We start from the raw sequence: 19843 nt of genomic DNA on the forward strand, positions 1-19843 counted from the left end.
CCTGATTAGACCTTTCAACTACAGAGCTTCTATTTAAAGAAGTTTCACCCATCTTCCTTTTCCCATTTCCCACCAGCCACTGCTTCTGGTCCTATCTCATTTCCAGCTTCCTCTGTGTGTTGTCTTCCTGGTTAGAGTGTAAGCTCCTTGAAGGCAGGGGCTGTCTTCATTTGTATCTATCTGAACCGCCAAGCATTCAGACTCTGCTGCACAGAGCACAACACCAACAGGCTGGCCATGTTGTTCAAATGCCAAAGGCACCTTTACCTAAAAGACTATTTTACAGAGAACTCACATCGAGATCAGAAGTGATACAAGGACACTCAAGGTATCAATTGTGAGGCGGGGAGACCCTGACACAGAATTGTCCGACATGGTGTGCCCACATCAAAGAGAGCCTGTGCTCTCTGACCAAAGCAGATTTGCAGTCACTTAAACCCAAGATTCCCACATCTAGAGCCATCTCCATCCCAAATGTTCGTAAGGGCTATTTGTGCCCAATCTGGGATAGAGCCTTCTGGACTCTTATTGGTCTGATGGGCCAGTCAGACACACTGGACATGGATCCTGACGTAGCGATGTCATTTTGGTCCTTTATGAGTGCAAAGGACAACCCCCCAGTAGAGGGCAGGAGCTGCTTAAATGTTTATTGACTTTGAGGGCCAAAATTATAGGTTTTTAGCATCATTCTAACAGATGAAACACACCACTCCCAGGCTACAACTAAGCACCACCTTTCATTAGCAATGAGTCTTGTTAACATTCCTTGGAGACTAATTTCTTTCACTATATGGCCTTTGTAACTATTTAGTTCTGGGGCTGATTTCTTTAAACACTAGCTCAGCCTGTCTCCCTGGGCAAGTCACTTGACCCCATTGCCTAGCTCTGGCTGCTCTTGTGCCTTGGAACCAATACACAGTATTGATGCTAAAGAGAGGGAACCTAGCAAAGGAGGAGTCCAGATAGGAATCTCTTCCTGGCTAAAGTCAGTGCCCTTGGCCTCCTCAGAGTAGGGCATGCTCCATGTTGGGCGCAGTTTTCAAAGTAGTGGAAGTGGGCCTGCAAGTGCACTATGCATGTATGTGCGTTTTCAGAGGAGGAATGAGGATCTCTCTATCTCTGTCCATAGTATCTGTCCAATCAGGTGAGGCACCTGGGCCTGTTGGGAACATTCAGGGCCACTTCTGTCTTCTTCCTTTTCCTTTGTTTTTAGTATTTTTTTTTTCCAGATGATGAGATTCCATTTTGCTGGTTCATTTTCTGACATCCCCAAGATGGGGAATGGGGGGCACAGAGTTGGGCCTTCACATTATTGTACAATATCCCCAGTTCCTCGTGCTGTAAAAGGAAATTCGTGAAGGAAATGAAGTGTTTGTTGAGAATTGACACTTCTTGGATGTGACTGGGCAGCTCGCTTCACCAGCCCCTGCCTCAGTTTCCTCCACTGTAAAATGGGGGTAATGGCAGCACCTGCCTCCCAGGGGAAAGAGCTTAGCACTACAAGGGCTGCACAGAGCAGGCACTAATTAAACGCCTTCTTCCTTGCTCGGCCTGAGTTTCCCCAAGTGTAAATCGGAAATAGGAACTCCCGAGGGGGGTGGGGGTGGGAGGCGACCTGGTCTTATCTCGAGCACCCTTCGTGAGGACACTCCTTCACCCCAGCCCCCATCTTATGACCCCGCCCCTGACCCCGGCCCAGCCTTCCAGCAGAGCCTCGCTCTCTCCCAGCTGGCGCTCTGCATCCTGGGTAAACCGGCCACTTTTCCGCCTTTCTACCGCCCTCGCTTTACTGCGCAAGCGTAGTCTCCGCCCCTCAGCTCACGCCCTGTAACGGTGGGCGCGCTCTCGCGAGACCACGTCCGCGGCGTCGCGATGGAGGAGCCGTGAGTGCGGCCCAGGAGGAGAGGGGCCGGGGGCGGACGGGGGAGGGGGGCGAGGGCAGGGAAAGGTTGGGGCGGCGCAGCCGGACCAGGCGGAGGGAAGTCCCGACGTAGCCTGAGGCCTCACCCTCCTCCCTTCCTCCTGCAGATGCCCCGGCACTGCTCGGCCGCGGGCTGCTGCACCCGCGACACGCGCGAGACCCGGACCCGCGGGATCTCTTTCCACAGGTGAGCGCGTCCCCGCTGGGCGTGCGCGTGCGTGCTATATGCGTGTGCGGGAGTGGCTGCGTGGGGCGGGTCATTGCGCATGCGCGGGGACTGCCAGCCCGCCTCCCTCCAGAAACTTCCCCTGGGCTGTGGTGGGAGGAAGAGGTGCCTGTAGGGGGCGGGCCCGCCGGCCGGCCTCCCTTAGCCGCTAAGTGAGGGCCTGCTGGGAGTCTGGAGCCGGGGGCATGCCGGACCCCGCCCCCTCCCCGGGCAGAGGAAAGCCCGCGGGGCCGGGCAGGGCTTCCGAGGGTCTCAGCCCCCATCCCACGGCTCTCTGCGGCCCCTCGGATCAAACTTCCTTTTCCCCGCTCCACATTACCATTCTCCGAGCCTTTGCGCCCTCTTCCTCCTCCGAGGCCCGCTCCCGTGCTGCCCTCACCAGCGTCCATTTTCCAGATGAGGACACTGAGGCTCACGGCGGGGTCGCTCCCATCATGGGGCTTGGCCCGTGCCCGTGGTTGGGAGGGAAGGGGGAATCCTCCGAATCCCTCCCAGACCCATTCCCTGCTTGCCGGGCCTCCGGGGCCCGGGCTGGACCCTCCCGTCCAAGTCCCTCCTCATGCCCAGTTTCTTCCCCGGACAAACTGTGGGGCAGCGGGGCGGAGCCGGGACCTGGGGACGGGGGACCGCCCGGGGGAGCCCCTGGGGCATCTCCTGAGCTGGGTCGCCGGGCGGGGCTTCCTTCAGGCTGCCCAAGAAGGACAACCCCCGGCGTGGACTCTGGTTGGCCAACTGCAGGCGGCTGGACCCCAGCGGGCAGGGTCTCTGGGACCCCGCGTCCGAGTACATCTACTTCTGCTCCAAGCACTTTGAGGAGAACTGCTTCGAGCTGGTGGGGATCAGGTAGGTCCCTGGGGGCGGGGCCGCGCTGAGGGGCGGGCGGGGGGCGGAGGCGGGGCTCCCCCTCACGGTCTCGCCTCCCTCCCAGCGGCTATCATAGGCTGAAGGAAGGGGCCGTCCCCACCATATTCGAGTCCTTCTCCAAGCTGCGGCGGGCCTCCAAAACCAAGTCCCAGGGCTTCCACCCAGGCTCCCCCGATCTCGCCCGACTCAGGAGACGCAGACGCCGGTATGTGGAGGGAGGGGCGCAGGGCCAGATGGTTCCGGGCCTCAGTTTCCCCATCTGCAAGATAAAGGAGGGAGGGGATCCCCGGGGCTTGGGGGGGGCCCTTGAATCTCTCATCCCGTTTCTCCACAGCTGTTCTGCGGGCCTGCCACCCCCTCCTCCTGTAAACAGCACCCTGGTGAACGGGCCACCTCCTGGCGATGTCCCCTGCTTCCCCGGGGAAGAGCTGCCTGACCCCGAAGGCCCGGCTCCCCCGGAGAGCCTGCCAGCCCTGCCACCCTCGCCGGCTCCCAGCGGCCTCGTGAGCCCCTTCTCCGACCTCCTGGAACCCCTGGCCCCCCATGGGGACGAAGCGAGCTGCGCAACACCCCCCTCCCTGGAGCGGGAGCCCTCGCCCTCTGCGGCCCGGCCCGTGTCCCCCTCAGCCTACATGCTGCGGCTGCCCCCGCCGGCCGGGGCCTACATCCAGAACGAGCACAGCTACCAGGTGGGCAGCGCGCTGCTGTGGAAGCGGCGGGCCGAGGCGGCCCTGGATGCCCTGGACAAAGCCCAGCGCCAGCTCCAGGCCTGCAAGCGCCGAGAGCAGCGTCTGCGCCTGCGGATCGCACGGCTGCAGCAGGAGCGAGTGCGAGAGAAGCGGGCCCAGGCGGACGCCCGGCAGGCTCCCAAGGAGCACCCACAAGGCTTTGAAATGCAGTGAAGCAGTGCTTGGGGTGCCGGCCGTGCCACCCCAGACCTCTGGCTTGCTCTGTGGGGGATGGACCAAAACAGTATTTCTGGCACTTTTTGAGATCTGAATTCCTTCTGCTCCCTCCCTGCATGCAGTCATGTGGCCAGGCTGAGCACCCCATGAGTGTCGGCCCCTTGCCGAAGGGGCACCAACGGGTCTTGTCTCACTCGTGTCTGTTCCAAACCACTGTGTGATGGTCAGGGGGAACACTGCAGCCCACCTAAGAACAGCGGCCCCCAGGGGTGCACTCAGCACCCAGAGGAAGTGACCGGTTGGGCCTCTCCAAGGACTCTGGACCTCAACACACACCACAGTGGTCATTCCCACCCCCTCCCCAGCCAGAGGCAGACAAGCAGATTGACCAGTCAGAGTCCTTTATTTCTGCCCAGAGCAGTCACTAAGAACAGTCTGGGATGTCGGAAACCTCAACAATAGGCAGCCCAGTGGGCCACCAAGGCCTGCATTTGCTGATTTGGGCCTTTCCCCTGGTACCTTCCCCTCTGGGTAAGCTTCAAAAGCACCCCAACATGGGCTGCAAGGCCCAAACGAATAAGGAAGGACAAATAAAACACTCGAGTGTCCCCTGCTGGGGCTGGGCCCAGGCCTGGCAAGACCTCATCTGCCCAATAGGCTCAACTAGGTAGAGGTGACAAAGGACGCTGCTAGAAGCCAGAAGGTCAGGGGTCAGAGGAAGGGTCCCACTAGGGCGTGGCCTGGACACTGTCCCTCCCTTGGGCCATGGTCCCTCAGCTCCCACGGCTAGGCCTGTAGACACCCAGGCAGGGCCCAGGGCCCAGCCGCTCCTGCCACCCCTCCAAGCGGTAACAGACTGGGGGTCCCCGGGCTCAGCCCAGACCTCAGTCTTTGGACATCAGGACAAGGAAGAGCAGTGGCATGCCCCAACCCCCAGCCTAAAAGGGTAAGAAGGGGCAGAGGCCTAGAAATAAAATAAAATAAAGCTGATCCAAGATAAAGAAGCAGCAGCCTTATCACCCATGACTGAATGGTCACTGCTTCATCCACACTTGGGGCCTCCCCACTATGCCTCAGGGCTTCTAAAGGCCAGCCTCTGACACACAGTGGGGCAGCACTGGCAAACCTTTTTGAGATCATGTGCCCAAACTGCACCCTCACAGCATTACCCCAGACAGCAGAGAGGAAGTGCCCACACTGGGCAGCTGGACAGAGTGGGGCATGTGAAAAAATGTCCCCAGGCGCAGTGAAGAGGAGGAATGGTGCCAGCGTGCATGTGCCATGTCTTTGCCAACATGGCACTAGTGTGTACCCATTTGCCACAGGCCATGGAAAGGTTCATCCTGACCAGGCCAAGGCAGCCATTGGAGCCAGGAAAAGCCTGGACTGTCCAGCAGTAAAGGAGGCCACGTAGGATTTGGGAGGGTGTCATTGAACCCTGGGCCCCAGGAATGAGAGGGAGGGGCAGTCAGGGTGCTCCCCTCCACCCCAGTCTTTGTCCTTTGCTGAGGGGAGACGAGGTCTGGGGAAAGGACCCCCTGGGCGCCCCTTCCCCCCAAGGAGGCCGTGGGTGCACTGAGCCTCCATTCACACCTGCCCTGGCTGCTCCAAGCACGGCACTCCTCGGGGCACCACTGTGTCCCCCAGGGCTGGGCCTCTGGAACGTCATATGTCAGAGCCCAGCTCGGCGCACTGTTTGTCAGATATGTGAGTGGCCAAAGACTCGATGATGTCCACAAGGAGCGGCTGGCTCAGGGCTCGGAGGTTGGGCAGCTTGGAAACCTTCAGGAAAAGCCAAGACGGGAGAAGTCACTGCGGGCCTTTGGACCCAGCTCTCCCGACAGAGGGCCCAGAAGGGAAGTCTGGGGGATCCAGAGGGGTCACAGCCTCTCCGGCCCATTCCCCGCAAGATATGGGGCAGAGCCCCGAGAACAGCCAGCTGGCCAAAGCAAACTGACCCCCATAAACAGTGGGCATGCTCAGGAGCCACGAGGCGCCTCGGGAACGGGCCATGACCCTCAGGTGCCCATGTTCACAGATATGGGCAAACACCCACCCATGCCCACTCAGGGTGGGTTCTTGGGGCCCTGGGCCAGTGAGGACAAGGGCCCAGGTTCACGGGCCTCCTGCCCCTTCCTGTGGGACCCCAGCCCCACGGCAGCCTTGTTGGCTCAGACTTTATCTCCCCTAACCATCCCACGCCTGTGCTTGCCTCCCTGGCCCCCTCCCCCATAATCCATCCCCAGGGCCCACCCGAGGAACGTGGCTGTTTAACCAGAACCAGGGGAACAGGGAGCTCTCTCCACCCCATTCCCTATCAGGGCCCTGGGGGGTGGGGGGTGGAGAGGAGGCCTCCAGGTCCTGAGGGAAGGCTGGGCTGTGGGGGGATGTTTCCACATGGAGCGACAGTCAGGTAACAGCAGCACTTTTATTCCTGGGATGCCCCGCCAGGGTGCCCCAAGACCCAACTAGGGAGCCCGAGGCCTCGGGAGCTTGGGCCAGAGCCAGGGGTCTGCCTGCTGCCCCCTCCTCCTTGGCTTACTGGCTCAGTCCCACTGGGTCACCCGCTCAGGCCTGCCCTTGTGAGCAGCAACCAGGCCAAGAAGGTGCCCACCAACGCCACATGCAGCACCTCCTCCTGGCCACAACGGCTGCCCACAGCTCTGAGCCTGCCGCCCCAGGGGGCCCGGATTCCTCCGGCTTGGGCCCCACTCAGTACCCTGAGACTCTCTCGTAGGTGGGGGGCAGGGCAGCCATGAAGTGCCCGCTGTGCCCTCGGGCACTCCCAGCATTCCCCAACCACCACCTGCTGCCCCACGGCCAGACAACTGAGGGCGCCCGGGCAAGGCCTGGGGATGGAGGCTGGGCCCAGGGCCCGTGTTCCGGACGGCGGACGGAGCCCTCTTGGAGTCCAGCGCCGGGAGCCGGGCCCTCAGAGCCAGGGCAGGCGGGGCGGGCAGCAGCCCCCCCAAACCCCAGAAAGGAGCCAACCCACCTTGGTGAACTGGTGCACGATGATGTGAAGGCAGTGCCGCTTCATGTCCAGCGCCTGCGTCTTGTCGGCGGCCTCTAGAATCTGAGACACGCGGCGCGGCCGTCAGGGGGCGCGCTGGGGGGGCCCAGCCGCGCGGTGCCAGCCCCGGGCGCCCCTTACCTGCAGCACGTTCTCCACCGTCACGTTCATCTCCAGGTTCTGCCTGCAGTAGGCCTGCAGCCGGTTGTTGTAGAAGCCGTAGTAGTAGGGCGCCGCGAAGAGGTAGCTGGGGGACGGTTAAGGAAAGCCCGGTGGCCACCGGGGACAGCGGCGGCACGTAGGCAGGGGGGCCTCCACAGAGGCCCACAGCAGGGCGGGGCTCGGCCCAGGCCCCTCCCCGCGCCCCGCCCCCGCCCCGCCCCCAGCCGGCGCAGGATACAGAGAGTCCTCGGGCGGCATGTCCACCTCCCCGTAGTAGATGTAGCGCAGCATGGACTCGAAGGCCTGCTTGCTGGGCACCATCTCCCCGATGGAGATGTTCACCTGCCCGTCCTCGGGCATGAAGGAGCGAAACATGGCTTCGAAGTAACTGGGACACCGAGAGGCCTCGCATGGCCGCACGGCCGCCTGCCCCGCCCTTCCTCGCCCCCTCCCCGCCCCCTCCCGTGGCCTACCTGGAGCGCGCGGCCAGGATGGCCTTGTGGGCGGGCCGCGGGTGGCCGTCCAGCAGCAGCGTGATGTCGCAGAAGTCCGTCCCGGCGCCCTCCAGGCAGGCCTTCATGTCCTGGATGAGTGACGTCCCTGCAGGGGGCGGAGGGGCGCGGTGAGGCCGGCCCGGGGCGGCGGCCAGAGAGAACTAAGGGCGCGGCTGCCCACCTATGTCCACGGGCTGCTCGCAGTGCGCCCGCAGGGGCGGCTGCTGCTTCCGCCGCACGATCTCCACGATCAGGGAGGACGAGAGGTGCTCAAACTCCTTCATCATGATCACCTGGTTGAAGTGGGACTCCTTCACCACGAAGTTGAGGCAGTGCTCCTGCGCGGAGAGACCCAGAGCGTGGCGGCGCGGCCCAGAGACCCTGGCCCAGTCACTGCAGCCGCCCGCCGCGCCCCGCCCCTTCCGGAGGAGGCCCCGCCCACCTTGAGCTGGTCCAGCTGCAGCTTGCTGGCGCTCTCGCACACGGCCAGGACGTTCTGCAGGTCCACCGAGGCCTCGATGTACTGCAGGCACAGCTGCTCCAGGCGGCACAGCTGGAAGCTCAGCGCCAGCTTGTACACGTCCATGATGAGCAGCACGTCCTGCACGCGGCCTGGCCGGGGCGGAGGGGGCGGCTCAGCCGCGGCGCCCGGCCCGACCCCTCCCGGCCCCGCCCCCGCCGCGGCCGCGCTCCCTCCGCCCTACCCTTTCGGGGGTACTTGATCTTGTCCGTGTACAGGAACTGCATGAGCACCTCGAAGGGCTGCGCCTCGGCCTCGCGGATGGCCACCTCCAGCAGGGAAGGCCGCGGGGGCAGCTTCCCGCCCGGCCCCGGCCCTTCCTCCTCGGGCTCCAGCCTGGACTTCTGGACGCGACCAAAACAAAGCCAAAGAGCCTCAGTTTGCCCCTCTGTAAAAGGGAGCGAATAGCACGGGCCCTTCCGGGGCTGTGACGCACGAAGGGCACCAGGAATGTCCCTGACTCGGCGGGAGGAGCCGTTTTGGAGCCGAATGGGCACCCCCCACTCCGGGGCCCATCTTGTCCAGCCCTACATTCCACATTGAGGATTGAGGCTGAGACAGTGAAGATTCGAACCCAGGTCCTCTGATCCCAATCCTCCCGAAGAAGCCTGGGAAAGGGCCAAGCAGGAGCTTGGGGTGGGAATGAGGCCACTGCGATGAGGACTAGCACACCGTGGAGGGGGCCTCCACAGCCCAGACAGCCAGGACGGGAAGACATCGGATGCTGCCGAGCCCCCCTCGGGCAGCCTGTCTAGGCTGGAACAGCCCCCGACCAGTCAGTCTCCCCCAAACAACTCCGACTCTGTCCCTGGGGGGCCTTCTTGAGACCCAGAGCCCTGCAGTGGTGCCACCTCCAGCCCCACATCATCTACCTGGGCGCTGCCCTGCCAGCCCCCCTCTGCCTGGAGAAGCCCGGGGTTCTAGCAGCATTTCTAACAGGAGCGGCCCCCTCCAGGCAGCACAGCCTGGCAGGCCCTGGCAATCACTGACAAGCACTGTCTCCAAGGCTGCTCCCCGGTTCTTGTTGGCTCACTTGCTTCTCTCATTGGCTTGCTTATTCACACCCTCACTCACTCGTTTGCTCCTTCACTCACTCCTTCCCTCTGGTTCATTTGTTCTCTTGTCAGCTCACTTGCTTGTGCCTTCATTAATTCACTTGTTTTCCCCCTCACTAATTCCTTCATTGGCTCATTTGTTTGCACCCTCACTTGTTCTCTTGCTGGCTCACTTGCTTGTTCCTTCATTAATTCACTCATCTTCCCCTCACTTGCTTATTGACTCTTGTTTGCTCCCTCACTTGTTCTCTTGCTGGTTCATTTGCTTGTTCCTTCGGTACTTCACTCATTTGCTCCCTTGTTGGCTCTCACTTGCTTGTTCATTAATTCTCATTTGCTCCCTTGTTGGCTCTTGTTGCTCCTCTTGTTCTCTTGCTAGTTCACTTGCTTATTCCTTTCTTGATTCACTTGTTTGCTCCCTCATTCCTCTGCGGGCTCTCATTTTTCTCCTCAATGGCTCACTCCCTTGCCTGCTTGCTCGCCAATTTGCTAGTCAGAACACCCTTCACATGCTTGTGTCATGCCTTGGGCGATTTAGTATTTCTCTCCACTGAATGCCCCCTTCTAGGATGCTGAGGTCTCTCCGTCTGTCTGTGGTCAGCCCAGGGACTCTCTCCTCTCGCTCCCTGCTGACTTTGTATGATCTTAAAACGTGGTGTGCCAGCCTTCACGGGAGGCCCCGGGAAGTGTCCACAGGTCGGTGCCTCACAGACAGAACCTCCTCCCCTTGTGCTACTGCAAAGGGCTCTCGAGGTCAGCCACTGTGCCAGGCCATGTTCCGGATTGCCGCCAGGCCCTCCTCCATCTCTCACAAGAACAGTCCAAGATGAGCTCGAGTGCTCTGCTCTCTCCTGGAGGGCCAGGAGGTCGACCCTGGTGAGAGCCTGGTCTGGGGTGGCAGCCCTTGGGACATTCTCTGGCTTCCACAGGAATCTGAGGCCAGCTCGCCAGCTCCTTCATGTCCACATGCTCCACTCTCTTCCCATTTTTGAAAAGCGGATCTACACTTCCCTCCCCTGGAGGGCTGCAGCCCGAGATTCCCGCGATGGTCCCCAGGACCCACCAAGCCGGATTCAGAGGTGGCTGAGTGCCTGCTTGTCACGTCCTAACAGGAGGCCAAAGGTCCCTTCTGGTCCAGGAAATCCAGCTCTTGGTAGAGAAGCCCCGGTCCCATGATGGGCATCCCCTTGCCATGAGCGCCCCATCTTGATGGGCCTCATCTTTGGCATTGGTGCCCCCTGCTACCTCCATCCCTGGTGCCCGGCAAATGTGGGGCCTCAGCGGGTCTTCCTTCTGTCCTGGGCTCTGCAGGGAAGGGGTCCCCACTTCTCCCAAGTAGTGAGGCCAGCAACCCGACTCTTCCCTGGGGTGCTCAGGGGCCTCGCTGGCTCCTCTCTTCCTTCTCTTGCCCAGTACTGCAGGCTGTACCCCAACAATCTGCCCACCAGAGAAGCCACCCTGCGAGCCATACTGCAGCCGGTTTCTCTTCCTTCTGCTTCAAGGCCTTCAGAATGGATCACGAAGGGACAGTTGGAAAGGCCCGTGGGAGGGGACTTGGCATCAAGGACCCCCCAATCTAGTCTGTGGGCCTCCAGGGCAGGCATCCCTGCTGGACCTCAGTGAGTGGAGCCCATCGTGCCCTCCTGGAGCCCGAGCCCATTCCAGAGAAATCATCCCGGCCGGCCCTCTCCTGGGCCCTGCCTGGGCCAGCTCTCCAAGGCCCTTCTCACCGTGTCCACCACATGACTGTTACCCACATGTCCGAGGGGCCCCTTGGAAGGAAGGAGGGGAGACACGAGAGCCAGACAGAGGAGGCCTCAGGGGCCCCCCTCCACCCTCCATGGGGCCATGCCCTTCCCCAGCAGCCTCTGAGCACACAGCATCCTGCCTCCTGGCTGGGGGGGGGGCCTAGAACAGGAGAGGCAGAGCTGGGGGGGAGCCAGCACCAATCAGTGACACCCCCATCTGTCTCCCCGCCAGGTCCCCATGGATGGGGGAGGCCCTCACCTGCCGCGCTCGCTCCCGGGCCTGCATTATCTTCTTCCGCAGCCACTTGCACCGAGCTGTGACAATCGCGATGTGTCCTCGAACCCGCTCCTCCTTCTGCGGACAAGAAGCCCAGCCCATCATCGCCACGCTCTGGGGCCCCTCGGGCAGGAGAAGGGATTGACCCCACTGTCTGTCACAGGCCCTGGGTGCAAATTCTGACTGCCACCTACGACCGCCCGGTCCCTCGTGTCCTGGGCTCTGACATCCTCATCTACAAAACGAGGCCCACCCAGAGTAACGTCCACGATCCCACGCCCAGAACACTCACGAGGCCCCTGATGATGGGGAGCTCACTCCCTCCTGATGGGGCCCCTCCTGGGGAAGAAGAGCACCCCAGGGACCCACCTCTCCCAGGATGAACTCCATGTCGCTGAACTGCCGGCTCTCCCACAGGCGCCCGTAGTCCTCGTGCAGCGTGCACTTGGGGTAGCAGGAGAACTGCAAGACACGCAGCCCCGCGAGCTCCCTGCCAGCTCCTGGGCTGGCGCCCCCACCCAGGGTGCAGCCCGCCTGGGCCTCTGCCCAGAACCTAGGAGCAGTGCCCAGGCCACCGGGGCGGGCCAGGCCTCCCCCCACATCCACAGCCTCACAGAGCCCTTCCCCCACCCAGGAACACCGGCCTTTGCGGCTCGTCCGGGAGAGCCTGGACCCGCCTCAGGGGCTCTAAATTCCCACGAAGCGCTTTTCCCTGTGGAAGCGAGGCCTCCCCTGCAGCCGGCCTGCAAGCGGCGAGGCGGACCCCCTCCTCTCCTCGAGGTCCCCCCCAGGGTCCCGGCCCCCTTGGGTGAAGGCCAGCCAGGGCTGAGGTGGCAGGGTGGTCCCTGTTCTGACCCTCGGGGGGGCAGAGGCCGGAGCCCTGCGGGCAGCTTGGCCCTCAGAGCGATGGCCGTCCTCTGGCCCGCAGGTCACCGTCCCATCTCCAAGAGAGTGCCAGGAAGGCTGCCCCCTCGGGACTCCCAAGCCCTCCCCCCATGCACTGTGCCACAGGCCGCCTTCCTGTGACAAGCAGGCCCCCCGCACCCTGGACCCCAGCGGGAGGCCAAGCCTGCCCCTTCCCAGGTACCTGAAATCTGTACATCTCGCCACTGCGGATGTTGTTGTCCACTGTGCCCCCAAATATGTACATGGCGTCCGAGATGACCGCAGCCGCGTGGAACAGCCTCCCACTGGGCAGCTACATGAGAAGAGGGGCCCGGGGTGAGGTGGGCAGGGGAGGGAGGCAGAGCCAAAGCACCCATCCTGGCCCCCGAGAGCGGGGCTGGAGGCCGGGAGGCCCCTCCGTAGCCCAGGAGGAAGGAGGCGAGGCCGGTGGTCCGGCCTTCACTAAGCCCTCTGGTGGCCGGGCCGAATCCCACCTTCCCAAGAAGCCTCTCCAGCCGCTCCCCCTCTCGTCCCTCCCACCAATAGCTCCTTCAGGGCTGGGGCTGGATCAGCGCTCACTGGCGGGGCGGGAGCAGACGCGGGCTGCCCAGGCTCGGGGCTTTCTCCTCCGAGAGCCTGGCATGAGGGCGGCGGAGCCCGTCTGCTTCCCTGGCCAGGGCAAATGCCCGGCACTGACCGCCCCAGGAGGGCCTGCCTGCCAAGTGCCAGAGCTGGGGCAAAGGGAGGAAGCAGGATGAGGGCACGTGGCCGGCACCCAGGACCACACGGGACCAGGGGAGGGAAGGGGGCCGCCATGGGGCAGGGACAGAGCTCCGAGGCCAAAAGAGGCCTTGAAACTGCAGCCTTGACCCTGAAAGAGGGGCACTTCCAGGGTAGCAAAGGGCAGGGGCCGCCACCCGGGCCACTCACGGCACGGGAGACCTTCGCTGAGTCCCTGCCCCAGGCCGGGCCTCGGCTTCCTCCTGTCAAAAGGGGGGCCTGGAGTCCAACTGGATTCAGAGACAGGAGAGCCTAGACCGCCTGCCCTGTCCTTCAGGCCCTTCCATCTCTGAATCCCGGGGACAAGAAAGGAAGGCAGGGGCTGCCCCTGCTGGCCAAGTCCCAGCTACCCTGCTCGGTCCAGGGCCCAGGCCTGCTCCCAGTTCAATAAAATGCTTGTCCACCCATGTAGAGGCTGCAGGCTCTCAGCTGTCCTTCTTGGCCTGGAGACCCCAAAATACCAAAATGGCAAGAAAGCCAAGCAGCGCCGAGCAGGTGACCCCTTCCTGCAAGGCCAGGCTAGTGCAGGGGTCTTAGCAGTCAGATGTGCCTTCTCAGCCCCCATCTGCTGACCAATGGGGCCAGCTGTGAATGCAACAATGTCCTGGGCATCCTCTGTACCGTGAGCTTGACCAGGTCAGTAAAGAGCCAGGAAAGGGGGAAGAGAAAGGCCTCATGACCTGGCCCTTGGGCCTGGCTGAGATCAGAACCTTTCAGGCCTCAAGGCCAGACTCTGCCCTCCTGCCCTGCATCCTCCAGCCTTGGTTTCCCCCTCTGTACAAGGAGAGGCCTGGCCTGATGGTCCCCGCATCCCTCCAGTGGTCACAAAGGAGCCTCTGAATTCTTCTGGGCCATCTCTGTCCACCTGCAACCACTCCACCCCCTCCCCGGAGCGTAGCCCCTGGGCTCCGCCAGCCCCAAGTGGCCCTCAGACCCATGTCCACAATGCATGGCCAAGGCACGATGGCCTGCTGGGCCCCCCTCATCTGTGGCCGCCTCCTCAACCCCAGAAGCTTCTTGAGGCACGAGCCACCTAGTGGCCGGCGTTTCTACAGCACTGCTGGACACAGCGACGGCTTAATGCATGCAGGATTGAACTTTCTGAGCGTCCGGCCAAAGCCCTTCCTCTCCTTGGGTCTGGCGCTTGCCTGGCCCTGCTCTTCAGGGCCCTCCACCTGCACAGCCGTGGGCCGGCTCTGTTTCAGGGCCTCCTGAAGGCTGGGAGGCCCCTCCGTAGACTCTAATGACCTCGGAGAGAAGCTGGCCAGCCCCACAGAAGAGCGGAGGCCGGGCCTCCCATGAAGGGCCAGCAGGGGTCTGGGCAGCTTGGGGACAGCTGGGAAGGAGGAATCACCCCTGAGCGATTCCTTCCGGGGGGGGCTGCTCACCCCCTAACCCTGGGGGCCGCCCCCTGGGGACCCCCTTTAACCTGTGGGAATTCTCATCCATGATGGGCCCCAAAGAAAGGAAGTGGAAAGTAGAGGAGACTCTTGTCTGAGGAAGAGCTCCTGCCCGGCCCAGCCACTCCTCTCGTGTCCGTCTGTCCCCCCGGGCTTCCTCCTCAGACCCCCCATGTCTCAGTGACCGGAAGTGCTGGTGGCTGTCCCACACCTGCGTAGGAGGGCGCCCTTACCTCGCTGTCGGGGCTCGGCCGGATGACCTCCCAGGTCTGGAAGTCCACATCATAGCAGTGAAGCTCGTTGGGGAGGGTGTTGTCGGCTGCACCCCCAAACACGTACAGGTGCCGGTCAAAGGCAACCATCGTGTGCCCGTACCTCCGCTGCGGAGGCGGGGGCGAGCCCCGAAGCAGGTGCTCAGTGGGGATGCGGGTCCAGCTGGGTACAGGAGGAGACGGTCACCCATCAAGCCGCCACCGCTGCCCACCCCGGGGCCTTCCCTCGAGCCGCCTCCGCACTCACACTTTGTCTCGGAACTCAAACTGGAAGAGGTTGTTGGTGATCTTGGCCCCGCTCTGGCCCGAGAACACAAACATCTTGTCTCTGCAGACGGCCACGGGGAAGTTGCAGCAGGAGGGGGGGATCTCGCCGCTCTGCTCGATCTAGGACCAAGGGCGAAATTGGGCCGGGATGGGCCTTCGGTGAAGGGGCCGCCTCCCGCCTCCCCGGGAGGCCGAGTCACCGGGCCACCCACGAGGCTCTTGGGATGCCCCGAGGCTGCCCGACGGGCCCATCTATTTACTGGGAGGAGGCGGGTGGCTCAGCGGATAAGAGTCAGGAAGTCACAAGGTCTGATGTGGCTTCAGGCACTCACTAGCTGCATCACCCGGGCAAGTCACTTCGCCCTGTTTGCCTCAGTTTCCTCATCTGTAATATGTCGGCCACTCGTGGGGCCACCATGACTGAATGAGCACGTTTATATGGAGAGCTTGGCCAGGTGCCAACGCAGAGCGGTCACCAGAGAAACGCTGGCCATCATGGCCGCCGGTAATGACCATCCTTCCCGGGGCTCCCCAGGGCCTCTAGAATCAGCCAGAAGCTCCTCTGCCAGTTTTTATGGCCTTCACGGTCTGGCCTCACCGCCCCTCTCCAGACTCCCCAGCCACTTCCTGTTCAACCACACTGGTCTTCTCTCTATTCCCCCCTCCAGGCCTTTGTCCCCACACCTGGAAGGCCCTGCCCACCCCCCTCAGGCTCAGAGCGTCCCTCTCTTCCATCCAGAACCATCTCAAGGCCACGGGCTCCAGGGCTCCCATCAACAGGGCGAAAAAAACTGTTCCAACACATCCACCAGCCAGTCTCATGACATCCTGGGAGGCGGCTGCCATCCAGCCACTCCTGACACAGGATTTGCACCCGGGGCTCCTTTCTCTGCCTGACAGGAAGCCAGGTGGCACCCCCAAAGCTTACCTCTTCCCAGCAGGTCAGCTCTCGGTCCTGAAGGCCAATCGTCCACATGTCACTTAGCCTGGAGTGAGAGAAGCCGGGGAACAGAAGCGGTGACTGCCTGGGGCGGTGCCCGGCTGTGCCCAAGATGGGCTCCCATCTTCCTGCACCCTCTCCCTAGGGTGCCGCTTTAGACCAAGAGAGGAAGAGGCTGGCCCGGGAGGGGACAAGATGGCAGCAAGAGCCAGAGCCTCCTGGGCCCACCAGGGCAGAGAAGGGCCAGGGCCCGGCCTACAGCAGCTGTGCCCAACCCTGAGCCCAGGACTGCAGGGAGAGCGAGGCCGTGCAGAAAGCAGCTTCCCCAGGCTGCCTGGGGAGGGAGGGAGCCTCCCATTACAACAAAAGCCTGGATGCCCCCTGATCAAGAGCATCACTGTGGGCGCTCCTCCTGGGGCACTGCCCACATCAGGCCCATGGGGGACCCCCAACATCCTGTGGGCGCTCCTCCTGGGGCACTGCCTGCACCAGACCAGACCTCCAGGGGACCCCCAGCACCCTGCAGGCCGAGGTCAGCCAAAGGCAGCAGACGCCTCTGGGGGAGCCAGGCAGGGGTGCACAGTGCCAGGGGAAGGGAAGCCGGCCTCACCCCCACGTACCGGGCATTGCCGTCGTAGCCCGCAAAGATCCACAGCTTGTCGCTGTACACGGTCGCCCCGTGAGCTGACCTCGCCACAGGTAACCTGCAGGAGAACCACAGGTGCGTGAGGGACGCCACGGGGCACCGCCGGCCCCGGCCTGCCACCTCTCCCTCAGACATCTTGGCTCGGGTCCCGGGAGCCTCAGAGTCTGCTCACATCCCGACTCCCAACCTAGGCACACAGAGTGCTGGGCCTGGAATCAGAAGACCTGAATTGGAATCCTGCCTCAGACACAGACTAGCTGTGTGACCCTGGGTGAGTCACATGCCCATGGGGTGCCTCAGTCTCCTGAGCTGTCAGATGGGCCTCTCTGTAGCCTCTCAGGGCTTCTGTTGTGCCCGCCTCTCCCTGGCCCCCTTTGGGTCCTCCGGGCAGACGCCGCTGCGGCCAGTCACTTCCTTCCAGAGAAGATGGAGGTCGCTAGGGCTCAGCGACTGGGCCGGGCCACCGGCTAGGCCAGATCTGACCGCGGGCCTCGTCCCCCGGCCCCCCGGCCGCTCCCCGGGGCTGACCCTGAGGAGGTCCCAGCCGCCGCTCACCTCCCCTCGATCTTCCACTCTGCCCACTGGCCGGTGGCAAACTTGTACTCGAACAGGTCGTTCTTGTTCTTCAGATTGGAATTGGAGTAAATGTCGCCCGTGTAGCCGCCTGTGAAGACGCGCTCTGTGAAGGCGCTTTGGAGCCCCCACGGCCTCGCCTCTCTCTGAGCCTCCCGCCTCCCTGTAAGGCCCGGCCCGGGGCAGCCGCGCCGAGCGCCCTGGTTGGAAGTGACTGGCAGGCTCTGTGGAGGATGGCCCAGCCCGGGAGGCCTGCTCTCCCTCTGGGGTGCTTCAGGCTCCCCAGGAGGGTTCACAAGGGGCCACGATGGCTAAAGAATGACCGTCATCAGGGCCTCTGGCCAGGCTATTCCCTGCTGCAGGGGCACCCCCGGGGGCTCTGGGCAGACACAAGGCCAGACGCTGGGCCTCCAGAGGAGAGGGTGTAGGAGGGGCCCCCAAGCCTTCCCCTCGCTGTGCCTCGGTATCCCCGTGTGTAAGGGGGTCAGTGACGCTGCCCCCCCATCCCGGGGCCACCAGCCACACTCGGTCCTCACCAAACACAAACATGCTGCTCCCATAGACGACGGCTGAGTGATGGTAGCGGGGGGCTGGCGGTGTCCCTGTGGTGAAAGCCCTGCAGAGGGGGGCACAAGCCGGGCGTCGGTGCCCCACGCAGCAGACCCGCAGGCCCAGTGGAGAAGGGGAGGGCATCGGCTCCCACTCTGCCCGCGAGGGTGCGGGTCCCCGGCCTGAAAAGGCCTTTTGCTCCTCTCCCCGTGTGGGCCCCGGGCAGCCCTGGGGTCCAGCTCAGGCCTGCGCCCACCCCCTGCCCCAGATGCTGGCCACGGCAGGCCGGGAGGAGCCCACCTGCACCAGGAGCAGTCCTTGACGTCGAAGCGCAGCAGGTCGTTCAGCATCGTCTTTCTGAAAGGGAAGAAGCCCCATTCGGGACAGGCCGGACCCCAGGAGGCAGCACGGCAGCGGGCAGAGGTGGACAGCTGGGCCTCCTGCTCAGACACGTGGAGCGGCCCAGCGGACAGAGCCCGGGACGGGGAACCGGCCAAGCCTCTTGTGAGCCCTTCCCTTCCGCCTCAGACCCCACACTGGCATCGTCTCACAGGCGGAAGAGCATTAAGGGCTGGCAGCGGAGGGGAAGTGACCGGCCCAGGGTCGCCCAGGAGGAAGTGTCCGAGGCTAGATGGGAGCCCAGGACCTCCCATCTCCGGGCCTGGCTTTATCCATTGAGCCACCTGGCTGCAGGCACTTCTACCTAAGACCGAGAGGCCAGCTCACGTCACCACCCTGCCTCAGTTTCTCCACTTGAAAAATGAAGGCTTGAACTGGGAGGCCTTGAAAGTTCTCTCTAGCCATACAGCCAGAGCCTCGGGCCTGAGCAAACCACCTGTCCCACCTCCAAGTTAGAATGAAGGTCCACCAGCTCAGACATTCTAAGGGTTCCTGGGTTTGAGGCGGCCTCCCGCTGGGCCTGGGGCCATCCCGGGGCCTCCTTTGCCCCCCCTCCCCAAGAAGCCCGGCTCATCCCTCTGGAATAAACCAGGCTCCTCAGGCCTCGCACCGCCTGGGGAGGGAAGCCCTTGACCACTGGCGTCCGAGGACATGACCAAGGATGAGGCCCGTGACTGCTAGTGACCGAGAACAATAGGCAGCGGCTTCCCGTACACGGGACTGCACATACGTGGGTCTGTGTGGGAGCCTTGAATGTTAGGAAAGTGAGGATGACAGAAATGGAGGCCCACCCTAGCCAAATGGCACTAAGGGTCAGGGGTGGGATTTGAACCCGGGGCCCCAGCCTCCAGAGCCGCTCCATGGGTCACCAGCAGTCTTTACCCAGAACCTGGACAGCCAGAGCGAATGACAGAGACACCTCGTCCAGGGGTGGCCCCCGTAGGGAGGTCTGCGAATGGGACCCCTCCAGACAGGCAGACAAACAGGCACTAACAGAAGCAGCGCCCGGAGTCACACACGGGACGCTGGGACCGATGGCGAGCTGCCAGCTCTGGGCTCTGCCTATCGCCCCACGAGGGCCCCACGGGGCAGGAGCCAGAGTCCGCAGCCTCCCCCCGGGCAGAGCCGCTCCCCGAGGCACCAGGCTGCCCGGGCGCCCGTGGGCAGCACCACCACACGGGAGGGGGGACGGTGGCACTGGCAGGTCCCACATGGGCCAGGAGGGGCCCGGAAGTCAAAGGGGCCCAGCCGGGCGGCCGGGCCAAGCCTTTGTCCAAAGAGAGCGAATGCAGCCAGGCTGGGGGACATCGTGACAGCAGCGCCAGGGGCCCGCCGGACCCTCGAGGACCCCAAGGCAGGCAGAGGCTCGGGGGTGTGACCAGCGTGAACCAGGCGGTCACATCGGAGGCCAGACTGGAGCTCAGGGTCGGCCTCTGCCCACGGTAATGCCCCCACGAGCCAGGCAGGAGTTGTGGAGAGGAAATCACCACCCAGGCCTCCGAGGCAGAATTCGAACCCTGAACAGCCCCTAGAAATGGCTGCGATGCCACTCTGAGGAGTGAGCCCTGCCCCAGCAAGGGGCCCCCCTCGCTCACCTACCCGTTGTCGCCTCCAAACACGTAGATGGCGTCCTTATAAGCCACCACGGTGTGCTTGCTGCGCCTGCCAGGGGAGAGCACGGAGGTGGGGAGGGTCTGGGCTGAGAGGCCCCCCTCGGGACCCCTCTCTACTACCTCCGTGGCTCCGCCCCTCCACCAACCCCGCCCCCTCGGACAAGACCTCCCTGGCTCCACCCTTCCACCAGGGCCCAGCCTCCCCCCCACGGCCCCACCCCAGCCTCGCCCCTCGACCAAGACACTCCCCCTCCGCAGCCTACACACACCAGTCCCGCGCCCCGCCTCCACTAAGACCCCGCCCCCCTACGTCCCCTCCCCTTTCTGGATTCAC

At 63.3% G+C, this 19843-nt stretch overlaps 2 protein-coding genes across 3 annotated transcripts; one reads left to right on the forward strand and one right to left on the reverse strand.

The window, feature by feature from the left end:
* Positions 1-1874: 1874 nt before the first annotated feature.
* Positions 1875-4920, forward strand: THAP7 (THAP domain containing 7). The gene is made up of 5 exons (XM_044674656.1): positions 1875-1883; positions 2029-2108; positions 2835-2990; positions 3076-3216; positions 3346-4920. Exons 2-5 carry the CDS (start codon positions 2029-2031, stop codon positions 3911-3913), a joined length of 945 nt encoding a protein of 314 aa, XP_044530591.1. The 5' UTR covers positions 1875-1883; the 3' UTR covers positions 3914-4920.
* LZTR1 (leucine zipper like transcription regulator 1) lies at positions 4310-19554 on the reverse strand. 2 transcript variants are annotated; one of them, XM_044674646.1, is made up of 19 exons: positions 19496-19554; positions 17798-17854; positions 17485-17564; positions 16931-17039; positions 16350-16433; positions 15718-15775; positions 14770-14909; positions 14484-14685; positions 12273-12383; positions 11555-11647; positions 11168-11263; positions 8290-8449; positions 8028-8197; positions 7767-7923; positions 7565-7691; positions 7330-7479; positions 7071-7176; positions 6912-6992; positions 4310-5698 (listed from the first exon to the last, which is right to left on the reverse strand). In XM_044674646.1, the coding sequence occupies exons 2-19, from the start codon at positions 17845-17847 to the stop codon at positions 5582-5584; spliced, it is 2091 nt and encodes a 696-aa protein (XP_044530581.1). In that variant the 5' UTR covers positions 17848-17854; positions 19496-19554; the 3' UTR covers positions 4310-5581. The 2 variants fall into 2 exon arrangements, with proteins under 2 accessions (XP_044530581.1, XP_044530572.1); XM_044674637.1 differs by having other exon boundaries at positions 19492-19544.
* Positions 19555-19843: the final 289 nt, after the last annotated feature.

The sequence above is a fragment of the Gracilinanus agilis genome, chromosome 1 (assembly GCF_016433145.1).
Source record: "Gracilinanus agilis isolate LMUSP501 chromosome 1, AgileGrace, whole genome shotgun sequence".
In the NCBI taxonomy this organism is placed as follows: Eukaryota; Metazoa; Chordata; class Mammalia; order Didelphimorphia; family Didelphidae; genus Gracilinanus; species Gracilinanus agilis.

Excerpts from the sequence above, each read along its gene's own strand:
- THAP7 (XM_044674656.1), top strand. The coding sequence starts at position 2,029 with ATGCCCCGGCACTGCTCGGCCGCGGGCTGCTGCACCCGCGACACGCGC. Across the intron at positions 2,109-2,834 it reads CGCGGGATCTCTTTCCACAG|GCTGCCCAAGAAGGACAACC; the intron begins GTGAGCGCGTCC and ends GGCTTCCTTCAG. Across the intron at positions 3,217-3,345 it reads CTCAGGAGACGCAGACGCCG|CTGTTCTGCGGGCCTGCCAC; the intron begins GTATGTGGAGGG and ends GTTTCTCCACAG.
- LZTR1 (XM_044674646.1), bottom strand. The coding sequence starts at position 17,847 with ATGCTGAACGACCTGCTGCGCTTCGACGTCAAGGACTGCTCCTGGTGC. Across the intron at positions 7,480-7,564 it reads ATCCTGGCCGCGCGCTCCAG|TTACTTCGAAGCCATGTTTC; the intron begins GTAGGCCACGGG and ends TCGGTGTCCCAG. Across the intron at positions 7,177-7,329 it reads ATGCCGCCCGAGGACTCTCT|CTACCTCTTCGCGGCGCCCT; the intron begins GTATCCTGCGCC and ends ACCGTCCCCCAG.